Genomic DNA, 21,236 nt, shown 5'->3' on the forward strand with positions numbered 1-21,236 from the left:
TCATACTATTAATATTTGGAATGTCATTTGTGCCACAAAGGAAAAAAAAATATACAAGAAACAATCACCTATAAATTATAAGATGGAATGTCAATTTCAAGAAATATTAAAAATACCTTTGACCAAGTTGCTCCAGGTACTAATTTGCAGTCTCCTCTGTAGTGTCTTCTTTCTCTGTGGTAACAAAATAACACTCAATTCGACTGGGAGCTCCACCAAATAGCTGCAATACAAAAGAAATATTTAATAAAGTACTATAAATGGTAAACAATTGGAATATGACTTTAATTATGGAGTAGGAAAAATTTGTCAAATGCTAACAACTTGAAGGCTGTTGAAGTATGAAACTCTAGACCTTAGAACCCCAGCCAACAGATCAATCAGGTGCCACCAACAGATCAAGCCGGAACAAGACAAAATGGGAAGGAAATCAGTAACGGAGATAGAAGTGAATCCTAGTTAGAGAGAAGAGAGGAGACACTCACCAGGTACCGTTGCAGTTTCAGGTTCACGACAGGAGAAATGACCCGGTGGACACGGCAAGAGAAGAGAGAAGAAGGGGAGCGTAAGTGAGGGAAAGGGGAGAATGTAGGGGTTGATTGATCAGGTGGTGTGCTAGAGAGGAACTTATGGTTAATATGTAATGATGAATTTATGATACATCTAAAAGCTAAGCTTTATTCCTATCCTCCAATTTGAATCCTAATAGATGCTAAATATTATCTTTCAAGTAAATTGTAGTCTACGTTTAGACCTTTATTCCTATCCTCCAATTTGAATCCTAGTAGATGCCACCGCATATGGGATTTTTTTCACAAAATTTTTAATTTTATTTTATAATTTCATTATTTGTTCATCTGCAATATACACCATTTATACATAATTTACTTTAAAGAGAGAGGAATTAATTTGAAAGTTGTCTGACATTACATATTTATATATATGTCGAGGGAGTAATTGATATATTGAACAATTAATTAAAAACTACACATGCTACCTCTCCATTTTATCTATGACATTTTTATTTTAACATTTTTGTCTACGTACCGCTGGCTCACTTTTAATTGTGGTAACGCATCAAATTATATATTGTGAAGTGCAACAAAAAAACAACTTATAATAATGATTACCTTCCTTTTATTTAAATAAGATTAAGATGGCATGGAAATCAATTTTTGACCAGATCCAACTTTGGAATAAATTAACATATATATGCCTCAACTTTTTTAGCTACCTAAAGAGTCAAGAGCAAGCTCAACTAAAGCATTCCAAGGAGTTAGAATAGTAAAATACACAAGATGAATCCTATCTTTTTACTCTCCGCACACAAAGTGAACCTTAATATATAATTAGCTAGCTCCAACCAGTTGGATATAAATATGCAAAATTATGTCAATCTTACGCCTTGTTACATATGTATTTTAATGTCTAATTAATATTTTTGTATGTATATATGTGTGTGTATATATAGAGAGAGAAAGAGAGAGAGAGAGTTACTGTAGTATTAGGTACAAAATAAAAAGTATAGCACAATCTAATTAATCAAACAGACAAACTATATATTCCGATGGTTTAACTGGGCTGCTTTGTAATTTAGACACACTACAACTTTTAATTAAAAACTATCACCCTTTACCACGCCAGTCAGCTTAATTAATTACAGGTGATTTATTATTAAATGACTAACTTGACGAGAATGAAAAAAATATATATATTTTATTACTATTTCATATTTCAAATGGAACACCACACTTGTAGAATGTTGTAACTTGCCAACAGAAGTAAGTATAGAATGATATTTATATTTCTTGTCATGGATACTTTTAGGTGACTTAGGGAACAAGAAAATAATATACTTCTTGTCCTGATTGCTTGTATATACATTCTTTTGCTTTCAAATGAATTCTTTTGCTTTTTGTGTGGGCCAAGAAAATAATACAAATTCTTCCTGGACAAAGAGGATCGAGGATAAGAGACATGCATATGTGCAAAGAGCAATATTCAAAACCTATTTCAGCGGCAATGGCTCCACAAGTTTCCTTCAAAGAGAGAGAGAGAGAGAGGAAAGAGAACGATACATAGTGATCAGAAGGGAATATGAGTTAGGGCAGATGAGTTAGAAGATTAGCATTTGATCATTTTAAAATAGATAATACATCCTCAAATAAAATAGCGTTCAAAAATCAACATCAATACAATGATATAATTTTACATATCGAGGCTTAAATCCAAGTAAAAGTTATATGAATTTGTATCCAATGCAGCACATCATTCTTCAATATCATATTAGTATATTTGTAAAAGGACAACAAACTCATTTTTAGAGATTAACTCATCAATCAAATGAATTAGTTCATCATTAAACAAATTCCATAAACTCATTTAACTAATTCATTAATTAATCAGATTAATAACTTAATACTTTGGACTTTTATAATAGTCTTTTTATGATCCCATAAATTAATTTTGATCAACTTTTGTTGGTCTTACTTTTGTATAAAGTTTGAGCTCTTGAGCATTTTTGCCAGAAGAATTTAAAAGAATTTGAATATCACATATATAATTTCTCTATATTTTGATTCATTTTGGTTCTTCCTTAAAAAAAATAAAAAAAATAGCAGCCCCTTTTGCAATTAGAAGTAAAAATTTTCCAATTATAGCAGATTCCAATTAGAAGTAAAAAAAAAATAGAAAGGTTTTTAAGAAGGACAAAACTGGTATATAAAAAAAAAATTCTCTCCTCTCAAAATAACAGCTCTTTCAAGAATAATAAAAATAATTCAGAACACCAAACTCTCAAGAAATCTCCCTTCCCATGCACCCTATTTTACATGGCTGTCTTGCTTTTTATTTATACAGCTAGAAACGTTTTTTGTATCTCAATCAAATCATGCTAATTATGCATGGAAAACTAATAAATGAAAAAGAATCTTCAACAATCTATGGCCGATTTCTCCAGATGTGTATAAGATTTCTTCCTTGAAATTCTTCTTTCCTTCTTCGAGTAGATACATATCTTTCTTGAATAAATCCGAGTGTAATCTTAACAAGCTCTCATCATTATGTATTAGGTATTCTCCCAAAATTAAGCAAACTATACAAGGAGTGAACAGTTAAAATACCATTTGAAGACCATATCCAAAATAATTGATCATGCTTTCACAAAACTACCTGCAATTCTTTCCGTTCACATAAATTAATACCTAATAATTGCATATTAAAGTCTAAAATGAGTTTCTCTTTAGAAAATAACTTGAGATACTGTAACTTTTGGGTGTGAGACAATAAGAAATAAATGTGAAATGTTCTATATAAATAACACACATCAATCCATCTGTCAAGCCAAAAAGTGTATTAGAACCATTGCCAACAACTTTGTTAATACCCAAATTAGTCATGGCTTGTTCTTTTATTATATTTCTTTCAAAAAAGGGGAATAAATACAATGCACTTCCATCTTCCATGAAGTGGACCAAGCCAATAAAGAATACATTATCCGTACAGTAACCCCATACCATAAAAAGTTTCATATTCTTATTTATCATTTGTCTTACGTACCTTTGAAGGCATTCTATACAATAGAGTTGATCTAGGAGGGTTGGGTAACCCTTCCACCAAGAGATAGGAGTTTTTTTTTTTTTCTTCTTTTTTTCTTCTTTTTTTCTTCTTTTTTTCTTTTTTTTTTTCTTTTTTTTTCTTTTCTTTTTTTCAACCTTGCAATCTCTTTACAATTTTGTCTAATAAAATGCTCCAATCATCTACACCAAGAGAAAATTTTCAAATCCTATTAATTAATGCATCTACATTTATGAATAACAATGTCATCAGCAAATAAGTATAAGTTTAAAATGTTACTTACGTGAAAAATTACCTACTAAACATGATATATACCTCTCGATGTTGTCTATTGATATTTGTATTTTAACATTTTTGTGTCACTTTATTAACATTAATAGTATCTCCAACTTTACACTTTTCACATATTTATATGAATTGAGCCAAGTTGTATGTTTGAAACAGCATAAAACTAAATATGCCACCTAGGCATATTCCGTGGCAACGCATCAATTAAAGTATAATGATTACCATCCTTTTAGTAATTAGTTACGACAGGTATCATGCATTCACGTGAAAATCAACTTTTGACCAGATCTAAGTTGCACTAAAGACATATTTTGACCAGATCTAAGTAACTTTTTTAGTATTAAGCACAAACTAAAAAAAAATATTTTTACTAATACATATTTACAAGTTCCAAATGTGGCACCGCACTTGTAATAATATGTTGTAACTTGCTAACTATCACGATCCCATCGCCGGGCTGGGGCTCGCGACAAGAGAAGCACTCTCGTATTCATTCATTGTTCCATTAATCTACGTCGCAACAAAAATAACAAAAAGAAAAAATACGGAATCAGTTACAAAGCTCAATAACCGGTTATTTAACGATGCACTTTTCTATAATTTGCTTAATTAAATAAGCATTCAAATAGACTGGATTAATCCACACAAATTAAAATCAAATAAAAATGAGTCACACAATATCCATATCAATATTTCATTTCACACATTCTCAAAACACACAATCATACCATTTTACAAATTAAATTCGAAACATTCACTATCCCGTTAAATATGCAGCATAATCTAATATCCAATTCAATCATTCAATTGAACTACACAAATCGAAAACACAAATTATAGAGAAGTTCGATTACCTGATAATGATCATTCTAGAATTCAATTCGAGTTGCAACAACTATTCAGAATTAAGACAATGTAGTAGGAACTCCAATCGAATAATCAGAAAATTTATCAAAATATCTCTTTTTTCTTTTTTCAATTTTCTTTTGATTTATGTTAACAATAGGAGAGATTAAATCAATGTAAGTAACTTGGAGGTCGGTTACAACTTACAAGTGGGAGTTATTCATGCATGGGGCCCACATGGTAAAAAAAATGCCACGTTAGTTATCTTTTTTTTTTTTTTTAAGTTTTGTATTTTACATTTTACTCCTTTAAAGTTCCAATATTATAAATAAGTACAAAAATAAGTTTATAAGAATTTATAAAAATTATGGGATGTTACAAATTTTTTTCCTTCAAAAGAATTCTGTCCCCAAAATTTAAACGGATGATATTTGTATCGAAAGAGACATAATAAACAATGATTGTTCTCTATAGTTTAAAAGAATAATTGTAAAAGTATGGGACGATTTGTAAAATTATAGGATGTTACATGTAACAGGCTTAAAAAATTATATGACTATACTTGTTTGTTCAATTTAGATTTCCATGTAACAGGCTTAAAAAATTTATATCAATAAATGCCTACAGGATTACTGTCAAAAAAAAAAAAGCCACATAATATTAATATTAATAAAAAGATTGCCCATTTCTAAACAAAACTAATCTATAACACTAAAAGAATGACATTTCTGGTACAACTAACTACATTTTTGGTGCTAAACCATGCACCTTCATCATGCAAAAGTACTTTTCAGGCACTCTTGCACCGGCTTGTGCACAAATTTCGACCACAGCCGGTGCATGGCCATAAAAGCCCCTTCCTCTATCCTCAAGCACAAAAGGATCCTGTGGTCGCCTGTGCCACACGATATTCTGTGGCACAACATCATCCACCTCCGTGCGTCTCCACATGTGGTCACCCCTCCATGCCTCGTACTCATACATCCCACATGTTCTCACCTCATGTCCTGTGGGTCCCACATGAACTTCACAGCAATGCTCACATACCTTTGCATTGTACACTAATAAAAGTTTTCGAACACCGAATCTAAGTCTCCCATGCTTCCAAAGTCAAGTTTGCTATCCGTTCCTGATTTTTTATGATCTCCCACTGGTAAAAACTATGCATTCCTTCCAAGGCAGTTGAATTTTGTGGGAGGTCAGCTCCAGCCTGGTAACAGAGCTCTAGAACAGAAGGAATGCGAGTGAAATCGAAACGGTTGTCAGTAAGGTGATAGGTCTGAACTGGTACCAGTATGTCTTTTAATTGACTGTTGATCCACTTGTGAGGTTGGTTTTTCGACAGTTGCTTGAAACCGGAGCATGTTTTCATCAAGTGACCCATCTCACCTATGTAAATTTCGGGGCAAAATTCACAAGATTTCACAGCAATAACTTGGAGTAGAGCTGAAACACCTTGTATTAATGCATGTCTTGCTCTAATTACCTCCTCTGCTACTGGTACCATGCGCCTTATTGGGTAGTCAGTTGTGCTTTAGAATCTTTCGTCTTAGCTCATTCCAATTTATTTTGGATGCATAATATCTCTCTTGCATTTGCATAAAGGAGAAGGAGAGATTTAAGAAACTTTCAAAGAGATGCTGCTGCTGCTTCATTCCATGTCTCAATGCAATTGAAGCTGTGTGTAAGCAAGTAGTATTGTATGGAATTACTAAACTAGGAATTGCATGGAATTTCAAAATTTTGAAAATGAAAGAAAAAATGGAGATCAAAGACGATTTGTAAAAATTTACCTTGGATGCAAATCTCCAATTAGGTTTGGTGAAGATGGAGCAACGGAGCAATCGTGGATACAAATCTTGAGGCGGGAATGAAAGGAACGGCGTGCGGTGTCGCAGTGCCACCGCACCGGCGCCGGCGCGTCTCTGAATGGAGTCCGACTCTCTGATCGAAATGAGAAGTTGTTCGCTGAAACGAAGAAATGAAAAGATTTGGCAGGATTTGAGAGGGATATATTTCTTCTAACGAAATCACGGGGAAATTGGATTTCGCCAAGTTAAATATACATATTTACCCTAGTCAGTCGTCATTCTTTCATTTGGAATTCTTATTTACTGTCAACTATTGAAATCTTACAGCTTGCAATTTTTAACTGAGAACTCTAAAATAAAAATATTATAGAAAAGGGAGGCTATTTTTGCACTTTTTATTTCGCTTAAATTTTTTCTTACTACGTCTTAAAATATTATTATTTTAAATTTTAAACAGACAAATTATATGAATGCAAATGGGCTGAGAGTTGATTCGTTGAACGCTTTTTGAAAGGCCCGTTAAGTAGCTCCAACTCTTGTCCATTGAGAAACACCTCTGAGGTAACAGAGGTAACAGAATATTTCTGTTTGGATCAAGGCCATCCGATCGGAATCCGGGCTAATCCGGGCCAACACTTTGCCTCACAGTTTATCTAACAAAATCAGAAACAATATAGAATGAAGATTCAGTGTAAGGTTTAGTTTTTGTTGAAGGCCCATGTGAGTAATGCAGTATAGAGTCAGGGTTAGCTGAGATTTAGTATATATATATAGTATGTGTACTGTATTGTGTATGTGATGGTATCAATTTACTGGTAAAATGCTCCTGAACAATTAATGTCTATTGGTGACCGCTGCACTGATGCTGTATAAACAATGAAGATATGCATTTTCTGATAGCCTATGACTGAGTATAGTGTATGGAAATTAAGATGTATTCAAAATTAAATAAATATAAGTAAAATTACTTCTCCATATTTTGATAAATGTTAATTTTTGCCATGGGTTTGCAAGCCATTAACATTTAGTTAATTCCTAACAATCAACTTTACAGCAACAAATTAATTTGTGATTTATGTCATCTTAATTTACAGCAAAAAGCAATAAAACTATCTGACTTGTGGATTGGTCAAGGTGACATAATTTATAGAGCATGCAGAGCCGTTAAAATTAGATGATGGGTCGACTACTGCTGCGCTTTCTCTATAACTCTTACATCAAAGTAGGCGGGCTGCTTAGGCTCTGGCAAAACTGTAGATTCTGTGGTAAGATACACGATCACATCTGACATGACGGGTCGATCAACTGGATTTTCTTGTACACACAATATATAATGCCACATGGATGCATCTCTCTATCTCTCTTTGGGACGCTTCGGTTGATGTTGGACAAATTACTTCACAAAATCTCCCTTCTTTCCATCTATCTCCCATTCCTGCAAAAGAGAAAATTTTATTTTATGCTACCAACTATATATAAATACTAAAATAATTGATAAGTTGCATCGACTGCTACTACCGACTGCTCTATATATATATCTAGCCGAAATTTTTATACGTAGGAAAATAAAAAATAAAAATATTAAAAATAAGAAATATCGTGTGGGAATTTGAAAAAAATCCTACACAATATTTTTTATTTTTTATTTTCTTATGAATAAAAGTGTCAGTATATCTAGTCTTGTATATAGTGTTAGTCTTATTTTTACTATTTATTAAGTCAATTTTAAAATTGCTTACTTTAATAAACAGTGAATTTTTTTTTGGATTATTCAAAACAACGATTTTAAAACTGACTTAATATATAACAACAATTTTAAAACTGACATAATATATAGAAAAAATTCAAAAGAATTCTAAAATTTGATCTCCAAGCACAATTTAATACATATTGAATTTTGAATTTGAATTTCTGTATAACTAACTTTTGTTGGTCCTTAGCTCGTCTATAGTTAGGGTTGTCAATGGGTACAGTAAGAATTACCAATTCTTTTATTAATAGAAGTAAAAAATAAAAAAATAACCCTGATAGAATATAATAGACCGTCCCGTTCACCCCCTGAGCAAAGAAAAAATGAATGCTGCCATCTATTCTGTCGTAGTCTCATAGATCAACAAAAACTTGTTTAATAAAAGTAATATATGTAAGGTAGAAAGAATTGATGTTGATCTAGGTTTTGGGGCAAAAATTGTAAGTTCATCGGATACGCACCAGTATCGATTGGTATATATGATGCTACCTTAATCCCTAGAGCCAAAGTCAAAATAAGTTGATAGTTATACATGATGAAGTATCCACATTTTATCGTAAATAATTAAAATTACGATATAATTAAAATAACAAAGAAAGATGATGATAATTATCCACATTTTAGCGTAAATAATTAAAATTATATAAAGTTGATAGTTATACATGAAACAAGTTAATAATTAAGGATTGATAGCAATTAACGAAGGAGAATCAAGAAAAATAGTGAGCTGTCGTCATTTCCGATGGAGCTTTAAGAGGAGAAATCAAGGAGAGAGACGGAAGGGAATATTCGTTGCTATTTTTCATGTTTTACGCGCGCGCTATATATATATATATATATATGTTGACAACAAAGAAAATATCGATTTGGTGTCTTCCAAACTTCTCCAACATATGATTGGTTCGATATTGGAACTATACCAATATAATAATCATTGTTATCCTGATAGTAACTATCAGGTTTTCAAAAAAAAAAAAAAAAAAAAAATCAACAGCTAGCCCATTAGAAATTCCTGCACGTACAAAATCAGGTTTTGCTTCCAGTTTGGACGAGTCAAAGTTTTTTTATTCTTTTTTTTTCTCCTTTTTGAGAGGAAAATCTACTATATGACTTCAGCTGTCAATGTATATTTGGATAATTAATTTGATCTGAAATCATATAACAATGCATCCAACGGTAGATCCTAAAAATATGTTCAATAATATCTATATTAGATCCGTATGCAGAACTAGAAAGAAAATTCATCTGATTTATTGAACTTTCTTTAAATTTTGTTAAGTTTTGGTTGCAATTCGAATGAAATCCCATGTTTATGATATTAATCCCCATTTGTCAATTTTAAGTTCCCTCAAATAAAGATTTTTCTTTCGGCTGTAATTAATATCACACCTGTTACCACATTAATTACGACACTAAACATACGTTAGAATTTCGAAGTATGACACTGGGTAAATATCAATTGCTTCCTGAACTTTTCGATTTGTATGAAACAGAAATACTCCAAATTTGAGAGCCAAAGCGTTCTTCGTTGAAACTAATTAATGAATATATAGTCGGTAAATTTTTTGTTGATTATGCCAAGTGTCCCCATGTTGTGTATCTCCAACCAAGTCAAAACCAATCTAGATCTGTTGACCATATCCTAGTCCAAGATAAATAGTCTCTAATGCCTGCAAATGGAATCCGCTTACCATCTTACCAGAGCAAATTAAGAGCAAGAGAGATAAAAAAAGAAGAGATTGCAATAGAGAAAGATGACTCAGGGGATTGTCTCCGCTGTGGTAAAAAAGTTTGGTCTTTCTTTTCGGTTCTTGGATCACTATTTGTGAATTCCTTGATCTTGGCTCAAATGAAATTTGAAGATTTTACCTCCATTTTTTATTTGAGACAAAGTACTTCAGCTGTCCATACTATATATGAATTTAGCTGGTTGCATGTTTCAGGTACTTAGCTTGCTTCCCGGAGGATTACAAAATTGAAGCTGAAGAGTTTATGAATATGTGGATAGCTGAAGGCTTAATAGAGGCCAAAAATAAAGGGGAATTGGAGGATTATGTTGAAGATTATTTGGAGGAGCTTGTACAAAGGTAGTGTTGTCATACATATACGAATATTATAGTTTAATACCTCTAAATTTATTGGTCTGTCAGATTTGTCCTCTGCAACTTGTAGTTCGGATAATCCGTTTCAAGACAGTCCCCACATAAAAATTGTATATAATTATAATACTTATGGTACTTTATATTTTGTTTATTGCAACTTTTGAACTGTTTTATGAAATTTCATTTCTTTTTCCAATATAAGTTAATAATTCAGGTATACCAACTTTTTATCGGTTCCTGAAAGATTAAAACGGTTTCTGATAGAAAAAAAAAACTATATCATATAAATTGAGAACAGTTAATCTGTTACCAACAAAAACATATCAGTGGAACATTTATGAAATTAGTTTCAAAAATGGATAATAAATGTGTTATTTGAAATCAATAGTTGGAAGATAATTGTCACAGTTTAAGAATTTGGGTATGAGTTGTCAAATTTCAAAGTTCAAACTTTATCCCAACTAAACGGTTGAGGATCAATCTTAAATTTTTTTTAAATAACACAACATATACATGATGAACTCTTAAATAATTCAATTTTTTTTTTAAATAACACAACATAAATATGATGAACAGTTGGTGCATTCCTCTCCAACATATACATTTTACTTAACGGTTGAGGATCAATCTTATTAAATTTTTTTTGCCAAATTTTTTATTAATATCCAAAAAAATATTAAATTTCAAAATCTACATCCCGTTTGACAAGATTTCGAAAACTGTCCAAATGCAGATTTATTTGAATTATTTTCTTAGTTATTTGTAATCCGGGGACCGCTATTATTTTTATGTCCTCTATTTATTCTCTCTAACAAATAGAAATACATTTTACTTGACGTTTAATGATCAATCTGTAACTTTTCAAATAAATCCAATCGGCGTTCGTGTACAATTTTTTTCCATATTACTTTCTTAATTACATCATATTTAGTTGAGAAGTAAGGGGTGAAATAAACTTTTTATTTTACATTTAACCTGTCCAAAAAAATATAAAATAAGAGAATTAAGATAAAGTTATGAAAAAAAATTAAGAGGTGAAATCAACTTTTTATTTCATATTTAATAACGAAGTACAATAATATTTCAATTTGTTTCCATGTTTATGTTATTCAGCTGATTGTGCTTTACTATGCTTTTGCTGAAATTGGGTTGTGTGTGATCAAATACCACATCAAAGTGCTATGTTTACTTCAAATCAATCTAAATGCAGAATCAATCTAGATCAGGATTTTGTCTGATTAATAAGAACTAACCTTTATATACCAGCACATATTATTATCTTTTCATTTTCTTTAAGCTACAAAATAATAAAATAAAAAAATGAGAAATCCTGTTTTGAAAAATTCTGAAAAAATAGTAAAATCAAGAGTCAATTTGCATAAATGAATATAAAATTTCTTTGTTCTTGGGGAGTGCTCTATATTTCTAGTTGGTACGTATTGTGCTAAAAAAGGAATACATAATTCTAAATCCATTATTCTCATCTCATTTTCATGGAATCGAATTCTATTTTAATTGTTTTTGGTTCCGATGAGGAAACGTGGATGCAAATTCTGTTTCATGTCCATTTTGGATTTCTTTTCATTTGGACTTTTACCAATTAATGCTCCATTAAAGGAATACATAATTCTAAATCCATTATTCTCATTTTTTTTTCATTGAATCAAATTCTATTTTAATTGTTTTTGGTTCCGATCAGGAAACGTGGATGCAAATTCTGTTGCATGTCCATTTTGAATTTCTTTTCATATGGACTTTTACCAATTAATGCTCCATTTTTTATACATGCTAATTTTTGCCATGGATTTGCCAGCCATTAACATTTAATTAATTCCTAACAATCAACAAAACGGAAATTTAAATTTCATATCTAGCTAGTCCTTCATGTATATATGCAACCTAGCTATGCGGTACATCTAGTACTACACATATGAAAATTAACTTGTGATTTAGCTCATAAGAACAATCAAATCAATAGTGTGTGTGTGTGTGTATATATATATATATATATATATATATATAGAGTAAGGCTTGGGTGCTATATATGGATAGCATAGAGAGCTACGGTGTTACGGCTCAATATTTGAGTTTTCAAAATTCTAATGGTCGATCCGAACCGTTCATCTTGTTCTCCATATTAATATGTATTTGGAGACCAAATTTTACATTTTTTGGAAATTTTTTACTATTTTTTTAGCTAGGTAGAAAATCACTTGATCTAAAAAATTCTGCACCATTCAGATATTTGATTTTCTACCTATCTAAAAAAATAGTAAAAATTTCCAAAAAATGTAAAATTTGGTCTTCAAACACATATTAATACGGAGAACAAGATGAACGGTTCGGATCGACCATTAGGATTTTGAAAACTCGAATATTGAGCCGTAGCACCGTAGCCCTCTATGCTATCCATAGCACCCAAGCCTTACTCTCTCTCTCTCTCTATATATATATATATACACACACACACTCCGATATTTTTATTAATAGAAAATAAATTAAAAAAATATCGAAAAAGGGGATGGTTTCTGGATTTTATCCAGATATAGGTAGACTAGGACGAATTATCCTGTCCAAGGGGGACTAATTATCCCGTTCGGTTTTAATCATAATTAACAGCTGCTAAGCTAATTAGCGGAGAGGGAAAAAAAAGATGGGAGGGTACAATTATTCCCGTCCGGGTTAAAAAAAAATGAACTTGCGAACGGGTTTGTTTATACCGTCCGGTGTCGGAAAAAAAAATACCATTTTGATTTGCACTTTTTATTTGTACTTTTTATTGCTATTTTGATCGGTCATATTACTTCATAATATATCATTTTGATTTAGCGTATTACTTGATATTTCTATTTTTATTTTAGTTTTGAAAGACAATTAAAATATAAAAAAAACAATAAAAATAATTACAAATATCTTAGATAAACATTTATTAGTATTAATTATTAATAAAAAATTTAACATATGTAACAATAATTTTAACCAAAGTGACATTTAAATTATTAATATTTAAAATAAGAAAACTCTAAATTAAAAAACAAATATAATCTATATTAAACAATCCTAATTTACAAAATTTAGTGATTTTTATACGAAATACATAGTTTGATGTAGTAGCATGTGGAACTGTATCATTGGTGTGGTTCCAGAATTTATATCTCCGTAGAACTGCATTAATGCCGGATTTTTTATTAATAGGAAATCATAAACTAATAATTAAAAATGAGATTAGTAGGAATAATATTTTAAAACTAGAAAAAACAGTTCTAGGCTGTGGCGTCCCTTAAATTAAATTAGTAATAGTTTTTAGTTTTAATTTCTTGTTAATCTTGCATGTCATGTCAAAACACGACTTACTAAACCCTATTGTGTCGTTAAACGTATTGTGTTCATCTCTGTTACTATGCGGCATGACACGATTAGAAATTTTAACATGCTGGCATGGCACGTGTTTTGAACATGTGGAAACATGACACATGTGACATGTATTGCGTTTTGAACGTGTCGTGTTCTGGACAAACCAAAAGTGTCACCCGCTCGAAACAATACACAACACGTGTGTCATGTTCCGAACATGCCGAAACATGTCACGCGTCCGAGGATGCACATAAGATGTTTAACAACACGACATGATTTAGTAAGTCATATTTTAACGTGTTGTGCAAGATTTACAATCAATTAAAATTATAAATTATTAGTAATTTAATTTGACCAACTAAAAAAATAAATATTCATTTACCATAAATCAGCATATCATTACTAAAAAATTCACTAAATCAACAAATTTAATCATCACATCATTACTTTGTTAACAAAAAATTAATTGCTATGGCGTCCCTAGCCTAGAGCTGTTTTTCTATTTTTTTTTTAAAATGTTTCTGCTGATTTCGTTTTTAATAATTATTAGTTTTTATAATTTCCTATCAATAAAAAATTCGGGTATTAGTGATTCCGTTTTGACTTATTTTTTGAAAAATAAACATTTACTTTTTATTGAAGTTTTGATATTTTATTTTATAAAAGAAAAAGCGTATTAGATCTTGCCACCTCATCACATATTTCTTTCATTCCAGCTTTTTCTTTTTCATGGCATGGAACTCTGGTCCGTAACATTTTTCCTTTTTCTTTTTGTTTGTCCGAAATCAGGAAGAATTAGAATGACATCTTCTCCGGTCGGTAACCTTTTTCTTTCTCTTTTCAGGATACTTAACTTGTTGCTTGTAAATATTGTGATACTGAATATTTAAAACCTTTCATGAAATTCTGTGCAAGTCTTTGTTTACAAGCACGTAGAGTATCCCCATGGCCTGTACTTATCTGACAAAATTTTAGTCTGAGCATGTTTTTCAGACCTGTCTAAAATACAAGGAGTCTTTAATATCTGTGTCTGATTATAATAAACAGTCTCGATCTCATTCTACAATACTTTATAGAAGACAGGATCTTAACTCACATTTTTGTTATTTGGAGCAAGTCTAACCAAACAAACTGGCAAGATAACCAGATTTGAGCAAACTAGACAGCACAAAATTCTATATCAGAAATGCAAACATGAGTAATATAGTGTCGCATGAAATTTTAGTATATTTTTATGACCCTCACATCTTGCATATTTTCAGCAAGTCTTTCAATTTTATTCACCAGCACCAACACTCAAGTAAAATAGTCTCCAACGAACTCACTGATCAGTCATCACAATTGACTCGAAGTCTCAAACTCAGCCCTCTTAGAGTTTGGAGCCAAGTAAAATAGCACCTTCTTCATTTTATCAACCCCATCCATCGAATTTCTAAGGTTTCCCATACATCCTTCAAACTCGTTCCATTGGCAATCTTCTCAAACATGTTATCATCCACATCCCTTGATAGATAAAGCTTAATGCTCTTTGATAGCCATTACTTTTCTTTTGCAAAGCATTTAACTCGGTTACTGTGAGTTCACTATCATCTTCGGACTCTTCAACTCCGTTCTCGACAATGTTCCACAAGCCATGAGCACTAATAACAACCTTCATTAACAACGAACATTGATTATAGTTGGTTTTGGTTTTAACTGTTGAAATTTGGAGTTCTAATAGCCATCTTAATTATATTTTTGAGAATTCTCACTATTGAATGTGTTAATATAAAATCACATACACAACACATATAATGATAGATCTCAGCTCAATATGACTCGACATCTGAAAAAAAAAAGAAAAAAAAATATCGGATTTCACAGGCTTTCTTATGTAAAACAAATAGGTTAAAAATAAATTTACCATATAAAGGTTGACAGTTCACACTACTGAATGACGACTTATTTTTCGATTCAAATTGTGAATATTAAAACAAAACACGAGTAAAAAATAAAAAGAATATTACAAGAAAATGCAATTCAAAAGACAAAGAATCGACCATAATTAAGAAACGGACAACCAGCTTAATCACGTTAGTACGTATGACAAAGTTAAACATGAATATATATGTAGTGGAATCACATAAAATGGCTAGAAGAGCTCAGGATCATAGGTTGGCTGAATCTTGTGCTCGTATTGCTGAATCTTGTGCTCGTCGACAACTCCCATGTGAGCCATCAGCAACCAGAAATGAGTGAGTAATTCCCCTCCCCTGCTCAAGGACTTGGCATGCTCGTATGAATTGCAATGAATGGCGGCATATCCCAGCATCTCCATCCATGTCTCGCTAATTAACTGCCATCTTATCTCTGGTTGGATTTTCTGCAACTCTCTTGCAAGTCTAAGGCCATCCCTTAATACCAATTTCCCCTTTTTTTCGTACTCACGCTTTTTATTCTCCTCACCCTTGTACTCATCCTTACGCTTTTTATTCTCCTCATTCTCCTCACCCTTACGCCTACCCCAGCATATCCATTTGTCCTTTAATACCAATCTGCCCATTTCATTCTGCCCATTCACATAAAGCACAGGATTTACATTAGGCACAGGCTCAAGCACAGGAGGCACAGGCTCAAGCACAGGAGGCACAGACACATGATGACTCTGAAGCACTTCATGTGCTTTCTTGTGATCAAGTTTTCTCTCACCCTTAAGTATCTGCTTGATGACAGCACATGTGGCCTCAAATCGTGTCTTACCAAATCCGAACTGTGTCATTGACGGCTGCAGGATTAGGAGATAAAGCATGTAGTTAGATGTCAGGCAGCTGACATGGGCTTCAGTGCACATATCAACATGCTCGGTGTACTCCCTGTTATATTCGTTATAAAAACAAATGTCTGTGGCAACATGCCACAAAATAATGCACACATCAAATTCCCTTTTCATGCTCCATTCCAGATTCTCCAGTTGGCCATGACGTTCAAGAGCTTTGAGGCCCCTGTAGGATCTAGCTTCTAATAAAATCTTGTAAGTATCCACGTTCGGTGCTCTCCTCTTGGCCTCCTCGAACATCATCTCCTCCATCTTATGTGGCAAGAGGATCATTTTTGTTGCACGCATGTTGTCCCAAGCGTTTTTTACTTTCACAACACTCATTATCCTCCCAATTAGAGTGTGTTTGTTCCTCAAGCAAAATGCTACGAGATTGTATTGCCTGATGGCTCTCGACCACCGAGGCTTTCCTTTTCTGAAGGTCCAATTTACTATCCAAACTATAGAATTTTGAAGGTATACATTCATAAAGCATCGACTCTTGGAAAGCGACACAATTGTCCAATCCGAGATTACAAGAAGGACAGCCGCAACAACCTCAAGGCTGAGGCCTGCAGCAAGCAAGATATAGGTTACGGTGATATCTGTGGGTTTGAACTTCACCTTATCAAGATCATGAAATACTATGAATGCTGCTACAATGGAAATGAGAGAGCAGCAACGCACTACACGACCAGAGATGCTGTGGATGATGACTGATTTTGTGTACAGGATATCATATAAAAAAGAGAGCTCTATTGCAACTAGTTTAAAAGCGTCTTCTGGGATGATGTCGCCAAAGCGATTCTGGCTGTAAATCAATATATCTGAGGAGAAGGTCATGTCTACCATGAGTCTCTTGAAGATTTCGAACCAGTGGTAGCCTTCCAAAATAAAGCTGCTTTCGTTTGAGAGATCAGGGAAGACGTCTGCATGCATTCATAGAAGGATTTTATTTTCCACTTGACCAGTGGTATCAGAACTATTTGGACAAATACAATTTGGCTTTCCTAAAATTTCTTTATTTTTCTTTATTTTTCCACTACAGGCTATTACTCTTTTTGATGTTGTAGGGTTTAAAAATTATCAAATTAGGATTTCCAAATATCAAATTACAATGTGTAGGATGTTTAGGGGTGTCAATGGGTACGATACAGATAGGGTGAAAGCATTTTCATATGCATACCTACTAAAAATGACCTTATCCATATCATACTCTTACTCATGAAGAATTGACCTTACTTTATCCTATCTATACCCGTTAAAATTATCGGGTAACGAAACGGTAGCGGGTGCATACCGAATAATATAAGTATAATAATTAATTTTATTATATTTTCCAAATAGAACAACAAAACTCATTTATTTCACACATATGTAATAACATTACTAATAAAAACTAAAACTAAAAATAAATGTGCAACCAATTTCAACTAAATTGTATTTTTTTTATAAGACAAGAGAATTCAAAAATAAGAATATATTTTTCGCAAATTAAATTATTTAATTAAAGAATAAGACACGCAAATAAAAATAATATGTTTAATATTTTTCTACAACAAAAACAATACACTAAATAACAAAAGTATTCACTAATTATTGCTCAAACCATGGTTTGGAAACTTGGCCGATTCCGAGTCAACTCGGTATCGGACGGAACCGGACTGAGTTTTACCCGAGTCTCCCGCCTATGCGAGTTTTTTAGCAAAACTCAGATGAACAGTACTTGACTCGGCCAAGTTTTCTGATTTACTGGCCGAGTCAAGCCGAGTTAACCGAGTTTTACTCCGAGTTGAGCCGATTCAAAGCAAAAATGAAAGATTCTCACTAACCTGGACCGAGTCTCAGCCGGTTGTACTGTCGTTGTAGGTCGAGCGAATAATCTGCAAAAGAAAAGAATTTTGTATTTTATGGAAGATAGTCGAAAGAATTTGGGGATTCGCCAGTAGAAAGAGGGAGAGTAATTTCGATTTAGAACGAAGAAGAAGAAAAATTAAATTATTATACAATACTGAATATACTTGATTTATGTATGGTGTATAGTACTGTTTTGAAATTTTAACATGGTTCATGGTGAACCATGTCTAGACTCTATAGACATGTTATAAAATATGGAGGAGCGGACTGGTAACTTGGATTTATTAAAAAGAGATGTTTAGATTGTCTAAATAAGGGTCGATTATTAATAATTACATGATTTTATTGTTATTAAATAGATATTTTATTTTAGTTATTTCTTATTTTTACATGAGTAAAATTAAAATATTAATTGTTTATGAAATAAAATATTTCCTATGAAAATAAATTAACGCATATACAAAATAAAATATGAAAATGTAAAATGTAAAAGTTAAAATAAAATATTTTATTTGTCTTTTGTGAATTTATTCATTTTTTTTTTGTTTTTAAATTAGATAAATATTATTTTTTTTAAGTAATACAGTGCAAATTTGATTGTTATATGTCCAGATTTAATTATTTTGAGTGTTGGGAAGGATTATTTGACAAATTTGGTACAAAATATGGTTCTGCCAAAAAAATTCAAGTTTCCGATCTGATTCCGAGTTTCAGAACCATCACTCAAATATTATCATATTATTATATTTTATATAATTACCCTATAGGGTAACGGGTACGAAATAGTCTTACCCGTACCCTCCATTTAGCTAACAAAAGAAAATCCTTACCCATACTCATACCCATACCAAATAAGCTAACGAAAAAAAAAAACTTACTCATACCCACCTTATCGAATACAGTACGGATCGGACAAACGGTTAAAAAGATATCATTGACACCCCTAAGGACGTTTGTAGGAATTAATTAAGTGTTTTATGATAAATTAATATAGAATTATTAATGTTAATTGTCATTGTTTAATTTATATGGGAAGAATTAATCGAAATCCAATGCACAATCTGATCGCGCAGGTCGTGATGAGGCATCTCAGGTCCTTTGCTATGGGTTTTATTTTTTTTATTTTTTTTAATGCTACTAATAAAAATGACATGTCTGTTGTTTGTATGGGTTTAATTTTTGTTTTGTTTAATAATATCAATAATAGAGTTTGTCACATATATATGATTGCTCATCTGGCATAGGACTACGCTACACAGGGAGAGATAGATGTAATTAAATGGTAGCAATCATAACCTTGTGGATCATCCCCCCGAGAGAATAGATCTGAGATGATTTTATCCTTGAAATTGTCCATGCTGGCACTGCGGAGAGCTAGTGTCCTCTCTCCATACTTAAGCAACCCCGGTACGAAGACGAAGAGCGTCGGTACCCACAGCCTGTGGTTGGGCAGGGATTGTAAAAACACAAACCCGGCGGTGAAAACCTGAACAATCAGCCCCAGAAGATGGCGCCACCAGAGCTCGTTGTCCTCCACTGAGTAGGAGGTGATGGGATCGGGTCCGCCGAGGTGGACGAGGAGGAAAGGGGCCCAAAGAGCTGTGAGATCGCCCAGGATGCTGCTCCCCGAATAGTCAATCTGCTTGCCGAGGATGTTGCCAAGGGCCAAGGTAGCAACGAAATCGGATGTGACGTAGAAGAGCCAGAGAGTTAGCATTAGGGCTTTGTTGGGCCATATCTTGCGCAATGGCGCCAGGAATATTAGTCCGATTTGGATGGAGAGGCTGCCGAGGACCAGAACCTTGATATGCTCCGTGCTCCATTCGTTTCGCCATTTCGCAGGGATGATTAGCATTATGTTCTCTCCCTCTCAACTCTCCTCTCCGCTCGTGTTCTTTTTTCCTGGTTTGGTTTCCCTACTCTGCTGAGTGCTAGAAAAAGTGTAAAACAAACTAGAGACATACACCCTATCGCTCGCTACATTAAAACAAGTGGGGGGGAGCCAGGGGGGAGTCATACCTGAGAATTTTTTTTTTTTTAGAGAAGTACCAAAGTAAATATTCGAGAAAGGGAATGAGTATTTTTTTTTCAAAAAATAGATAGAATAATATCCATAATATGGTTTCATCTAGGACAGACTGATGGAACCGCAACAATGATGCAGTGATAGTTATTTTTGGGAGTTATTATATATGCGTCATGATTATATAAAAAAAATCTGAAAACTATTAGGACCGAATCATTGATGCAGTTCTAGTAGGTTTCTGCCGATAATTATTGGTGCAGTTCCAGATTATGGTCATAATAAGAAAGCGAGGTTTACTATCAAAAATTGCGTCTCTTTGAAATTTTAATTTTTATTTGCACTTTTTATTGCTATTTTGATCGGTCATATTACTTCATAATATATCATTTTGATTTAGCGGATTATTTGATATTTCTATTTTTCTTTTAGTTTTGAAAGACAATTCAAATATTAAAAAACAACAATAAAAATAATTACAAATATCTTAGATAAACATTTATTAGTATTAATTATTAATAAACAAAAATTTAACATATGTAACAATAATTTTAACCAAAGTGACATTTAAATTATTAATATTAAAAATAAGAAAACTCTAAATCAAAAAACAATTATAATCTATATTAAACAATTCTAATTTACAAAATTTAGTGATTTTGATACGAAATACGTACATAGTTTGATGTAGCAGCATGTGGAACTATATATATCATTGCTGTGGTTCCAGAATTTATCTCTCCGTAGAACCGCATTAATGCCGGATTTTTTATTAATAGGAAATCATAAACTAATAATTAAAAATGAGATTAGTAGGAATAATATTTTAAAACTA

General features: G+C 32.4%; 1 protein-coding gene, 1 long non-coding RNA gene and 1 pseudogene across 3 annotated transcripts in view; all 3 read right to left on the reverse strand.

Annotated features, from left to right (window-relative positions):
* Positions 1–202, reverse strand: part of LOC144563102 (uncharacterized) — a 70,562-nt gene extending 70,360 nt beyond the window's left edge. The window contains exon 1 of the long non-coding RNA XR_013514264.1: positions 117–202. This is a non-coding gene — a long non-coding RNA (uncharacterized LOC144563102). The remainder of the gene's footprint in view (positions 1–116) is intronic.
* Positions 203–5,391: 5,189 nt separating this feature from the next.
* Positions 5,392–6,554, reverse strand: LOC144563094 (APO protein 4, mitochondrial pseudogene; annotated as a pseudogene). Its single transcript, XR_013514260.1, has 2 exons — positions 6,504–6,554; positions 5,392–6,388 (listed from the first exon to the last, which is right to left on the reverse strand). The product of XR_013514260.1 is annotated as an APO protein 4, mitochondrial pseudogene (transcript).
* Positions 6,555–15,858: 9,304 nt separating this feature from the next.
* On the reverse strand, positions 15,859–20,191 carry LOC144573808 (uncharacterized). Its single transcript, XM_078323599.1, has 3 exons — positions 19,675–20,191; positions 18,354–18,404; positions 15,859–17,450 (listed from the first exon to the last, which is right to left on the reverse strand). Exons 1-3 carry the CDS (start codon positions 20,093–20,095, stop codon positions 15,859–15,861), a joined length of 2,064 nt encoding a protein of 687 aa, XP_078179725.1. The 5' UTR covers positions 20,096–20,191.
* Between the last annotated feature and the right edge of the window lie 1,045 nt (positions 20,192–21,236).

The sequence above is a fragment of the Carex rostrata genome, chromosome 1 (assembly GCF_964058835.1).
Source record: "Carex rostrata chromosome 1, lpCarRost1.2, whole genome shotgun sequence".
In the NCBI taxonomy this organism is placed as follows: domain Eukaryota; kingdom Viridiplantae; phylum Streptophyta; class Magnoliopsida; order Poales; family Cyperaceae; genus Carex; species Carex rostrata.

Bases quoted from the DNA above. Each gene is read 5' to 3' on its own strand.
- LOC144573808 (XM_078323599.1), bottom strand. From the start codon at position 20,095: ATGCTAACTCTCTGGCTCTTCTACGTCACATCCGATTTCGTTGCTACC. The intron at 18,405-19,674 runs GTTATGATTGCT...TTTCTTTTGCAG, and splicing joins TCGGGGGGATGATCCACAAG to ATTATTCGCTCGACCTACAA. The intron at 17,451-18,353 runs GTTAGTGAGAAT...GAATGCATGCAG, and splicing joins CCGGCTGAGACTCGGTCCAG to ACGTCTTCCCTGATCTCTCA.